This window comes from Bipolaris sorokiniana, assembly GCF_000338995.1.
Source record: "Bipolaris sorokiniana ND90Pr unplaced genomic scaffold COCSAscaffold_11, whole genome shotgun sequence".
In the NCBI taxonomy this organism is placed as follows: domain Eukaryota; kingdom Fungi; phylum Ascomycota; class Dothideomycetes; order Pleosporales; family Pleosporaceae; genus Bipolaris; species Bipolaris sorokiniana.
This window is the reverse complement of record NW_006911905.1, coordinates 296,293-306,767: the sequence shown is the minus strand read 5'-3', so window position 1 is coordinate 306,767 and position 10,475 is coordinate 296,293. Positions and strand designations below refer to the sequence as shown.

General features: G+C 56.7%; 4 protein-coding genes across 4 annotated transcripts; all 4 read right to left on the bottom strand.

The window, feature by feature from the left end:
- Window positions 1-294: 294 nt before the first annotated feature.
- Window positions 295-2,784, bottom strand: COCSADRAFT_225050 (uncharacterized protein). The gene is made up of 2 exons (XM_007704052.1): window positions 2,169-2,784; window positions 295-2,094 (listed from the first exon to the last, which is right to left on the bottom strand). Exons 1-2 carry the CDS (start codon window positions 2,584-2,586, stop codon window positions 320-322), a joined length of 2,193 nt encoding a protein of 730 aa, XP_007702242.1. The 5' UTR covers window positions 2,587-2,784; the 3' UTR covers window positions 295-319.
- Window positions 2,785-3,421: 637 nt separating this feature from the next.
- COCSADRAFT_38659 (uncharacterized protein) lies at window positions 3,422-6,849 on the bottom strand. The gene has a single exon (XM_007703894.1). The coding sequence runs from the start codon at window positions 6,579-6,581 to the stop codon at window positions 3,861-3,863; it is 2,721 nt and encodes a 906-aa protein (XP_007702084.1). The 5' UTR covers window positions 6,582-6,849; the 3' UTR covers window positions 3,422-3,860.
- A 384-nt stretch (window positions 6,850-7,233) lies between these two features.
- COCSADRAFT_38658 (uncharacterized protein) lies at window positions 7,234-9,652 on the bottom strand. The gene has a single exon (XM_007703893.1). The coding sequence runs from the start codon at window positions 9,552-9,554 to the stop codon at window positions 7,686-7,688; it is 1,869 nt and encodes a 622-aa protein (XP_007702083.1). The 5' UTR covers window positions 9,555-9,652; the 3' UTR covers window positions 7,234-7,685.
- A 35-nt stretch (window positions 9,653-9,687) lies between these two features.
- Window positions 9,688-10,296, bottom strand: COCSADRAFT_225024 (uncharacterized protein). Its single transcript, XM_007704051.1, has one exon. It carries the CDS (start codon window positions 10,253-10,255, stop codon window positions 9,821-9,823), a length of 435 nt encoding a protein of 144 aa, XP_007702241.1. The 5' UTR covers window positions 10,256-10,296; the 3' UTR covers window positions 9,688-9,820.
- Window positions 10,297-10,475: the final 179 nt, after the last annotated feature.

Genomic DNA, 10,475 nt, shown 5'->3' with positions numbered 1-10,475 from the left:
GAAACAAATGTCAGGGTCCGGAGCTGCCTGCGCCCTGATTGGAGGCTGGCCCCTTCCCCACGGCAGCCGCTCCATCCAACGTTCATGTCAAGCTCCAATGACTCGCGATACAACAAAACGTTTCTTGTGGTAGAAAATGATGGTTGTTTCATTGTTAGAACAAAAAGGCCAGGAAACAGAAACATGGCTCCAAATACGCTGCAACCCTCAGGTGACTCTCTCCGCAACCGCAATGCCAAAACGTCATGCCAAAGGAGCCATCGAACCTAGAAAACACCTTCAAATGCATTCAGCGCCGGGACAATCAAGTTTGCTGCTCTCAATCGTCTGCAGGCTCAACCCTTACAAGCACCTCTTCCAGGAATCCCTCCAAGAACCCAGCCACTTCTCCCCCCATGCCCACTTCCCCCTTTTCATCCCATCCATCCAGCTCGTTGAACTTGCCCTTGATCTCATTCACAAGCCTGACTACCTTTTCATGGCATTCCTGCCTTTGCCGTCTACGCTCAATGAAGCCCTGTGGGTCGTCTAGGGATTGCGCAGACTCCTGCTTGTTCTTGAGATTGAGATGATACGTCCGCCGTGAGAGCGCAGCGTCGAGCGCCGGCACAACAACTCCACTGAGCGCCGTGATCTCTGCGGGTGCTGCAGGTGAGCCTGGTGCTTGAACTGGGCTAGGGTGGTTGGTTGTTGGCTTAGCACGGCCAAAGGACCCACGGGACATGGGCGGCGGTTTGCTAGAATGTGGTGGAGGCGCTGGAGGAGTTGATTCTATGCCTTGTGCTTGTTCCGCCGGTGATTTTCTGCCGGGCATGATCGGACTGCCAAATGGATCCTTTGACGTCGCTGAGTCAGTCCGCACGTAGGAGCCTGGACTCAGCGGTGCGAACGACTGTTGGGATGGCGGAAACGGCTTCTGTCCGGACAGGGCAGGTAAGTTGTGTGTTCGAATGGGGCTTTGCAACGGCTTTGGCAGCTGGTTAACATGTGAGCTGCCCCCAGACGGACTTGTCGATTGTCCGCGGAACGGCGGAATCTCTGGTAAATCTATTTGTGGCAGAACTGAAGCTCGACTTGGTGTCGGTATTCGTTGCTGTGGAGTGATGTCCAAGTTTTTTAAATCTGCAGCGATCTCGCGTTGGATGAAATCATCAAATGTGTGCTGTAGTGGCGTTTGCCGCCTTGGCTGTTGAGGAATCTGTGATTTGGTGGGCGTGACTAGCCCTCTGTTTGATGTTGGTGAAAAGAGGCCAGGCACAGGCGACTTCCGCGGAAGCTCCGAGGTTGACTGTGGGAAGAGTGGGATTTGCTTCTTCTCTGGGGATGGTGGTAGTGGTACTCTCGCTGCGGTTCTCACCGATGCTGCAGATGAGCCATTCGTCTGCAATGGTGCCAATCTTTTGCTGGGGGAAGGGGGTTGACTTTCCCGAATTGTGTCATCGTTTTCGTCACCGTAACCGTTCTTGGTTTGGGAGACATGTTTGCGTTGGGCATTCGTGCCAGATTCGTTCATTTGGGCGAGGGCAGGCCCCCGACCGCCTCCCACCGGCCGTACAGTGCCAAAGTCCCACAAGTCTTCATTGACTGGCTCCTTTCTCTTGACAGGTGTAGCCTCGTCATCCGATTCGGCCGCCTCCTTTGGGTACCTAACCTTCCAGTCTTGGTACCTGGAGATGAGCTCTTGTAGACGTGCAGGTTTTCCAGCTTTGCGAATGAAGTTTGTCTGAAGAAGTTGTTTTGCACTCGGCCGTTCCCTAGGGTCTTTTCGGAGACAAAGGTCGACAAATTCCTTGAAGGCAGGCGAAAAGTTGCCTTGCAATGTGGGCGGTGGGTTCTTGGGGATGAGAAAGAGAACCTTCATGGGGTGAATGTCGGCATAAGGGGGCTCGCCGTTGGCCAGTTCGAGTGCAGTAATACCAAGAGACCAGATGTCAGCCTTGCCGTCGTAACCAGACTGCTTGATCACCTCGGGTGCCATCCAAAAGGGGGTGCCAACAAAGGTATTCTTCTTCGTCATGGTGGCCGAAAGCTGTCCCGAGACACCAAAGTCAGCGAGCTTCACTTGCCCATTTGCCCCAACCAGTATGTTTGCCGCTGCAAACTGTTAGCATTCTGGGTGAGATTACTCAAAGCAAATAGAAACAAAAAAATCATTTTGTTCAACCTACCCTTGATGTCTCTGTGCAGCTTATTGTCATCGTGAAGATAGCTAAGGCCCATGAGTAGTTCCTTCAGGATAACAGCAATCTCGGCCTCTGCTATGATGCCTGGTTTCATGAGGTCTGCGCAGCTTCCTCCAGAGCAGAATTCCATGACGATCCACAGGTCGGTGCCAGCCAGGTAGGAGCCGTAGTACTTTGTGACGTAGGGCGAGTTCATGCCGGAGAGAATCATGATCTCGCCCATGATGTCGTCAACCTCGTCCTCTGCATTCTCGACGTCAATGACCTTGATGGCGACCGTATGGCCGGTCCGGCGGTCGAGGCCTTTGTAGACCTTGCCAAAGCTGCCGCCGCCTATGCATTCCTGCTTGGTGTAGAGCGTGTTGGGGTCGACAGATTCGTTGGCGCCTACTTCTGCCGCCATGGTATTGCTAGACACGGGGGGCGGCGCAGGCGGGGCCGGGGGGAGACAGAACGGGCGACGTGCGCGCGCGAGGGTTCTGGCTGGTGGGCAAAAGCGAGCGACTGGTGGTGGTGGTGCAGCGAAAGAGCGGTCACAGCGAAGCGACAGGACTGAGCGTCAAAGGTCAAATACAAAGCGACGTCGCGCCTCGCGGAATCGGCTTTGGCGGGGCCAGAAGCGAGTGCTGGCCGGGCCAGTGAACATGCACTGGCAAAAGAGAGGGCGGGCGTTGGGCGTGAAGAGGCGCCTACCGACCAGAAGGCAGTGTTGGGTAAACACGGATTGCGAGGGCAACGGCGGCGACGGCGAATGGTGGGGGGCGATGGCCGTCGGTGGTGGGCGTCGATGTGACTGACGATGCGAAGGATAGACAACACAGCACAGCACAACACAGCACAAGCGCACCGGGCGGCCTCTGGACGGGAGAGCGTGATCAATGCCCAAGTGGATGCCAGGCTGGGCTTCGCTCGTCTGTGTATGGATGCATTGATCTATGTATCCAAGTCCATGTATCCGCGTTGCCCAGCCTGTTTGTTATCTGCCGTTGTTATGGAGGGGAATGCATGCCCGGCGCGTGCAAGGATGCTGCGTCGCGTACGCAGTCATGATACGCCTGTCTTCTCCCTCTCCCCATCTCCTCAAAACAATTAGTGCCTGCGAGCATGCAACAGTCGTTCGTCTCGGTCGTCGCATCGCGCCCTGTCCACGACATGCTGGCAGCCAGTCGTCTCCATTGCGCCATGTATCCGTGGAACCAGCCATCTAAAGCGGCGGCCCACAGCCCAACATGATTGGAGCACACTTATTATTACTTACTACTACTACTACTACTACTACTACCATCATCATCGTACCCCTTCTCCCCGCATACTTACTCGCTCCCCTTCACCTTCATACGAATCAACATGCCGGCAGCGATCACAACTGACGTCATCTGTCTGACCCGCAAAGTAAACAATATACATTTCGTATACATACGCCATCTACGCCAAGCTATGTAGGATGCAGCACGGCGCACAGTCCATGCCCTCGTCCACACTTTCTCACTAAAATTGGGTATCCATTTGTTGCGGCCGTCATCTCAAACCATGAAATCGTATCCGCCATGGTGCCCCAAACCATTGACAAAAACGAAAAGAAAAAGAAAACTCCTGCTAACAAGACAAAAGCAAAAGGAAAGATAAAAGAAACTCCTCCAAATGCCTAGGTCCATCCAAAGTCTTTATTCATTGACATCAGAAACGTCTGCGTATCCGCTCCGCAAGCGCCACGTCTTCCTCGCTCTCCTCCTCCACTGGAGCTGGCGTTCTCCTCTCGCGCGCCCGATGGGCTTTTCGTCTTCGGTTGTTGCTGACATTGCTGGCCGAGTCGTCAGGTCCAATCTCGCTCTTGAGATCGTCGATGCCTTCGTCGGCGTCGCGCAGGTTGGCCGGCGTATCCGTCCGGACTTCAATGCCACCCATGCCCCTGCGTCGCTGTGCCACCATGGACAGAGCTGCCGCTCGCTCACGCAGCCGTCGCCGTACCATCTCTGCCTGGTTGTGAAGCTGTTCAAAGGCGTCCTCCATAGCCTCCATGCCCAGGTAGATTTCTCGCTCGATTTCTGCCAGCACGGCAATCTCCGTTTCTTCATCAATCTGCACAGGTGCGCCTCCGGGCGGCCGCACTGATCCCGGCCGGGTGGATCCAGGGCGTGAGTAGGGCGTGAACGGTGAAGCAAATCGCTGCGGTCCGTCGGCCGGCCGTATTTGACCCGCCCTCGAACCCGTTCGAGGTGGAGTCCCGCTCAGGTCCGGCATGTCTTCAGCGCCAGACCACAGGAACCCGTCAAAACGCCCAGACACAAGGATCTCCCATTCATGCTTAGTAACTGCTGCTAGGGTTGCCAGCATGTTGTGCATGTCGGCATGCTGGATAAGATACATGACGGTTAGTTGGTCACGCGGTGGACTGGTGAGTCGATATAGACGCTGCAGTGCGACGCCGGCCTTGGTCAGGTATGGCGGAGTGCCCGTGTCAGGCTTTTGCGTCCTGGGATTTGGAAGCTTCTCCAATCCCCATAGCAGCGCATAGAAGAGCGGTCGTTGTGGTTGCTCTAGGCGCGTGAGCATGATAAATGTGAGTGTCTCGTCATCAGCATCTTCGGGAACGTTATCCTGTTGATCAGACAGCCAAGATTGTACTGCAACTTTGGTCTTCTTTGACTGCTTCTCATAGTGCTCGCGGTACTGCTCGGGAACGTCGACATCAATTCGTTGGCATGGTGCTTCTAGGTCAGATGATATACCCAGTCCGGGCCCAGGACCCTCTTCGTATGGTGGCCACGGTGGTAGCTCACAACGGCCGGAAACCAGTTCCAAGATCTCTCCCCAGTTCACCCCTGCAGAATCCTCAACGACTGGCCTATCAAAGCACATCATGCACTGGCAATGCTCAGATGAGATGTTGCGAGCAAAAACGTTTTCGAGACGATCGAGCAGGCGCCGTGCAACCGAACGGTAACCCGTGGCAACGGCTAGCGAACCACTCGTGTCCATGACGGTATTGTAACTGTTGAGAACGTTCTGCAATGGCTTGAAAAATGATCGCACATCGTGGGCCTGCGCACCAGATAGTCGCGGCGTAGTGTAGTGAGAATACGAAGCAGCGGGAACTCCATCAATGGCTGCCAGCAAGCTTCGCGGAATTGGCTTGGCAAGGCCACCATTCTGCAGCAAGTAGTCAACTCGAGGTGCATCCATCATTATTGGCAGCGGCGGTGGAGGTGGCGGCGTCATGGGTGCCTGTGCATAGCTGGGGTCTACCGATTGAGTGCGGGACATGGGATCTGTCATGACCTCAATCACAGACGGTCCATCCTTGGCAGAGGAGACAACAGAAGGCAGAACTGAGTGCTGGGTGGGAGTGCGCGGTGATGAATCTACGACAGACGAGGGCGATGCATCTGACTGCGGGGGAGAGGAGCCCCGATGGTGGGCACTGTGGTCCTGAATAACAGAGGTAGCATCCGAATCGAGGGTGTATTCAGACGGTGCTCTGCTCTTAACTTTGACTTTGATTGGTGTCGATGTTCTGGCTGGGGTTGATGTTCTCACCGGCGTCGAGGTCCTGCCCGGCGGCCGGGCATTTGAGGGACTTGCTGTCGTCGTCCTCGGCGCCAATTGAGGCGACTTTGCACGAATGGTGCTAGGCTGTGATCCGGTGGTGGAGGTGAGGTCAGTACCGTCGAATTCGTCGCCCTCCCTGATACTAGAGCGTGATGCTATCCGGGGGCCAGCGTGCGATGTCATACGCGTACCGCTATCCACGCTCTGGCGACCATCCTCCATCTCCCGGGCAAGTACGTCTGCGTCTCTGCGCCACATGCTGTTTGAGCTGGCTGCCCTCCTCAAGTCTGCGGCGGTAGTCGCAGTGAGCGGGGGACTCGGGGGCGCTCGCGAGGGCGGGGGTGGTACGTGGTTGGGCGGCTGTGCCACAGCGGGCTCCTCTTTGTCCTTGTCTGCCACCATTGTGTCGACATCTGTGGCTTCTGGCGTCATGGTCGACTTTCTCCTGTCGATAGTGTCGCGGGCGTAGATGCTCTCTTTTGCATACGTCTTGGAATGCGACGGGTATGGTAAGCTGATCCTCGAGGTGTTGTCCGAGCCCAACGAGCCGCGGCGTCCCATTTCGGGCACGACTGCCATCTTGTGCGACTTGGAGGCCTGCGAGGAGGCGAGAGTCGAGGTCGAGGTCGAAGTGCGCACCCGTTCAGACGAGGAGCGGCTGGGCAGGGGCGGCTTTTCAGTGTCGTCGTCGTCCTTGGAGGCCGACGAGCGGGTCTTGCGGGAGCGGCTCCTCTTATGCCGTGGGCGGTCCTTGTCCTTGTCTCTGTCCCTATCCTTTGTGCGGGAGCTTCTGCGCTCGCGATCCGGGTCCTTTTTGCGGCGGCGGTGCGAGTCTGACGAATTCAACATGGCAGCGAGATGGCGTGGAGCTCCAGGCTGATATGAGTGTGGGCCGCCAAAGCAGGGCAGGCTTGTGCGGGCGGATGGGCAGCGCGGCTATGGGCTTGTTGGATTGGGCGTAGTAGGTGGGAACGTTGCGCGGGAGCGCCTATCAGGAGAGCAGCTCGCCATGCATCAGCCGGAATCAGATCAGGGTGCGGTGAGGGGTTCACTGTTCTAGGTGCGCTGTTGTGAGAGATTTGGGTGGTAGTGCTCTGACGTGTAGCAGCCAAGTGGAGCGGGTGAGCGCTCGGGACTGTCGACGCCCTCGCGGCACTTGACCCAAAAGGTCCGTTTCTGCCCTCTATTACAGCCCCCATCCCCGTTCCCGCTGTCAACAACTGCCATGTGCTCGCTGCTGCACACAAGCCTCGTACTTGCGTCTGTTTGCTTGTTTCGACAAGACTCGTCCAGCGAGTTACATGTGCCAGGCAATGGTTTCAAAAAGAAGCACAAGTCGCTTCCTTCACCCCCTTCACATCTACAGCAGCCAAGGAAGATGCTGGAGGAGACCCGCGTGTGGCTTTGCATGCTTTGCTGGCATCACACGTACGTACGTCACCAACCACAGCCCATCGCAAGCCTGTGTGTGTGTGTGTGTGTGTGTGTGTGTGTGTGTGTAGTAGTAGTAGTAGTAGTAGTAGTAGTAGTAGTAGGGAAAAAAACTCTATCTTTACGGCATACTCGTCATCACATCAAGCTCTCTCCGCATTTGCACGGCTGATCCAATCAAACACTCAAATAAATACTATGAAGTCTACTTACTATACAGACAGGAAAGATGGAAGTAGAGACAAGCCAAGTGCGAAACATGATCAAATATCGAGTGCATGCAATCTTAGCATGGGGTATCATTGTTACATGCTCTTCGTGATCCCTGACGTCTGTTGCTCAATCTTGGGTTTGTACTCCGTAGAACGCCTCCGTTATTCGCTCGTTGAGCGTTTCTCACCGCATTGCCCATGCAGAGCGCCGGTCTAAGGACAACAACAAGCCACACACATGGAGGAAAAAATATGACACTGCAGCAAAACCACAAAGGGAAACCCTTGCAGTTAAAAATAAGGGCTTCCACTAATGACTTTGTTGTTGGCCTTGTGTGTTGTTAACATGCTGCTGCGCCAGCTGGGCACGCAGTGTGGTGATTTCGTTTTGCAACGTGGAGATTTTGTCGTTGTGCTCCTTTTCCATGCGAGCCATTCGAGCTTCAATCTCGCGAACATACTGCCACACATCGACATGGTTACCCATGACCTCACGTGTACTACTGCCACTGCCACCGTGGCTAGAGAGACTGCCCGGTTGTGAAGCACCTCCGGGAGCTGCCATGGCTGAGTGCTGAAGCATGCTTGGGCCGTTGCTCTTGCCTCCCTGACTGCCTTGCTTGGAAGGCATGGGGTTAAGTCCAGGCAGAGAGGGCAAGTGAGGCCCGTTACTGGCGTTGGGTGGAGCAAGGCTGACAGGAGGTGTACCATGGCCACGGACGTAATTTTGCTGGTGCATATGATGGGACAGGCTTGGTGAGCGCGAGCCTGGCATGTTGCTGTCTGGCGCAAGGCGATGTTGTTCCTGCTGACCTGGCGAGAGCGGTCGTGGACTCTCTGTCATGCTACTCTGGCCAAAGACATTCGACTGCGTGTTTGCGTTGTGAACAGAAGCAAGGTTGGATGGAGCTGCTTTGGGAGACACGTTGGCTGCCTGCGCAGAAGAGCCTGGGTAGTAAGGTCGGAGACTGTTTTGGCTACCCGAGCCCCTGTTGGCGGCAATTGGCGGATACGTGCTAGAATGCTGGTGGTACGAATCTTGCGTCGAGTTTCCAGTGTTTTGCCTCTTGCGTGCGGGCTCACTGACACGGCGACCGTCATCTTCTTCATCGCCCTCTCCGTCAGGTTCGCCAGTGTAGATGACGCCGTCCATGCCTTCGTCGCCCTTGGAATCGCCAAGATCGTCATCGATACCGAAACTAGAGCGGCGGCCCGCACAGCCACCTTGACCCTTGTTGTGTCGCGCAAGAGCATCTCCGCGAGCAAACCTGCGGCCGCATTTGTAGCAAGTATGCGGACGCTCGCCGGTGTGTAGTTTCGTATGCCGTTTCAAATCATGTAGACGGCGGAAACGTGCTTGGCAGGTGGGACATTCATAGGGCTTTTCTTGGCTGTGGGTTAGCAGGTGACTTTTGAGGTTGTGGTGTCGCGTGAAGTCTGTAGAGCAGTATGGGCACTTGTGGCGTTTTGTCGATGGCGATTTGGGCGTGTTTTGGCCGTATCCAGGAAGACTCATCTGGCGGGCTGGGGCGCGAGGATCGGGTTCCGGGGGAAGGGGACCGGGAAAGGTAAAGGCGCGGTTTCCCGGGTTGTCGGCAGGGTTTGGGGCAATGAGCTGGTGGTGATGCTGATGGTGCTGCGGCTGCTGTTGTTGTTGCGGGTGGTGAGGCGCTCCTTCCCGAGCCGTGTTGCCAAGAGCACCGCCTTCTGTGGCAGAGGCACCCGGCGCGTTTGGCGCATCTCCATCGCCAAAGCTGGAAAGACTGACTGGGCTGGTTTGCATGTTTTCGCCGGTGACTCCATTGTTGTCTGGGATCAGGAGTGGCTTCGCGATCTTGTCGGCCTTTGTGGGCGGCGCGGATTCTTGCGGGGCGCCTGAAGAATGACCGATGGAGTGGACGGTACCGTTCAGGCTCTGCAGGACCGAAGCAGCAGGATTGGGGCTCGTCTGGCGCGATGAAGGCTCGCGAAAGCGGCGCTCGTCGGCGAGGGCACCAGGTCCGGCGAGGGCCTGTGGGGAGAGCTGGGGTGACAGGCCGCGGGGAGACTTTGTGAGATGAGTTCCAAAGGTTGCGCCACCGTGCGAGTTGCGCGCTGCAGAACCTGGGGTGCTGGGGCCGTTGACAGCATTGAATGGATTTGTCGGCGTTGGGGTGAGTGCTCGCGTCGAGGCGGCCATGGTGGGCTGGGGCGACAGGAGCGAGGAGGAGTTGGAATACGCGTCTTCAGACTCGCGTCAGCACTGGCGAGGTCGCAACGGGCAAGATTGCGCAGGGCTTCTCTTGATCAGCGAAGCGGCATGGGGGGATGATCGCGGTGGTGCTGACCTTTGTTGCGATGCGATGAGATGCAGACGTGCACCGGCGCGCGTGCGAGTGTCTGCTACCGACACTCGAGATGGACGTGGGCGGGTGGGAGAGCCAGTTTCGCAATTGAACAATGGTATTACACGGTCGCCGTGTGCCGTTCAATCAGAGACAGAGCGGGCCGGGTGGAACAAGCGGCAATTGGCGCCTGGCGAGCGCAGGACGTCAGTGGAGGGGTTGAGCCACAGCACACAGTGCAGCATACAGCGAACAGCGTGCAAGGGCAAGGGCGGATGGGGGAGAAGGGAGCGTTTAGGAAGGTGGTGCAGGGCTTGCCTGGTGGTGATGGTGGAGGTGAAGGTGAAGATGAGGGTGAGGCGCAGGGTGGCAGGGCAGCCGGGTCGCAGGGCGCGGGTGGTGCGTGGTCAAAGGGTGCCGAGGGCGAGCGAGGTGGATGGGGTTGTGGCTGAAGAGATGGGGTGGTGCAGCCTGGCTTAGTCGGCATGTACATACGACGACGACGACTATGTAAGCACACACTATAGTGTACACACACACACACACATCCACGCATACGCAGACGGGGAGCGAGTCAGGGTCGATCACGACGGCCACGGGCCTTTTTTTTTTTTCCTGCGACGGCCCTTTTAGCGATGAGGGCGGCGGAGGCAGGCGATGGGTGAGGCGACAGGGAGGCGATGGGGCTGGTTCAAGGTGCAAAAGGCGAATGGGCGGGTGCAGGGCAGACTACCAACGCAAGCCCATTGGGGCTGTGTAGGAGCGCCAGACAAGGC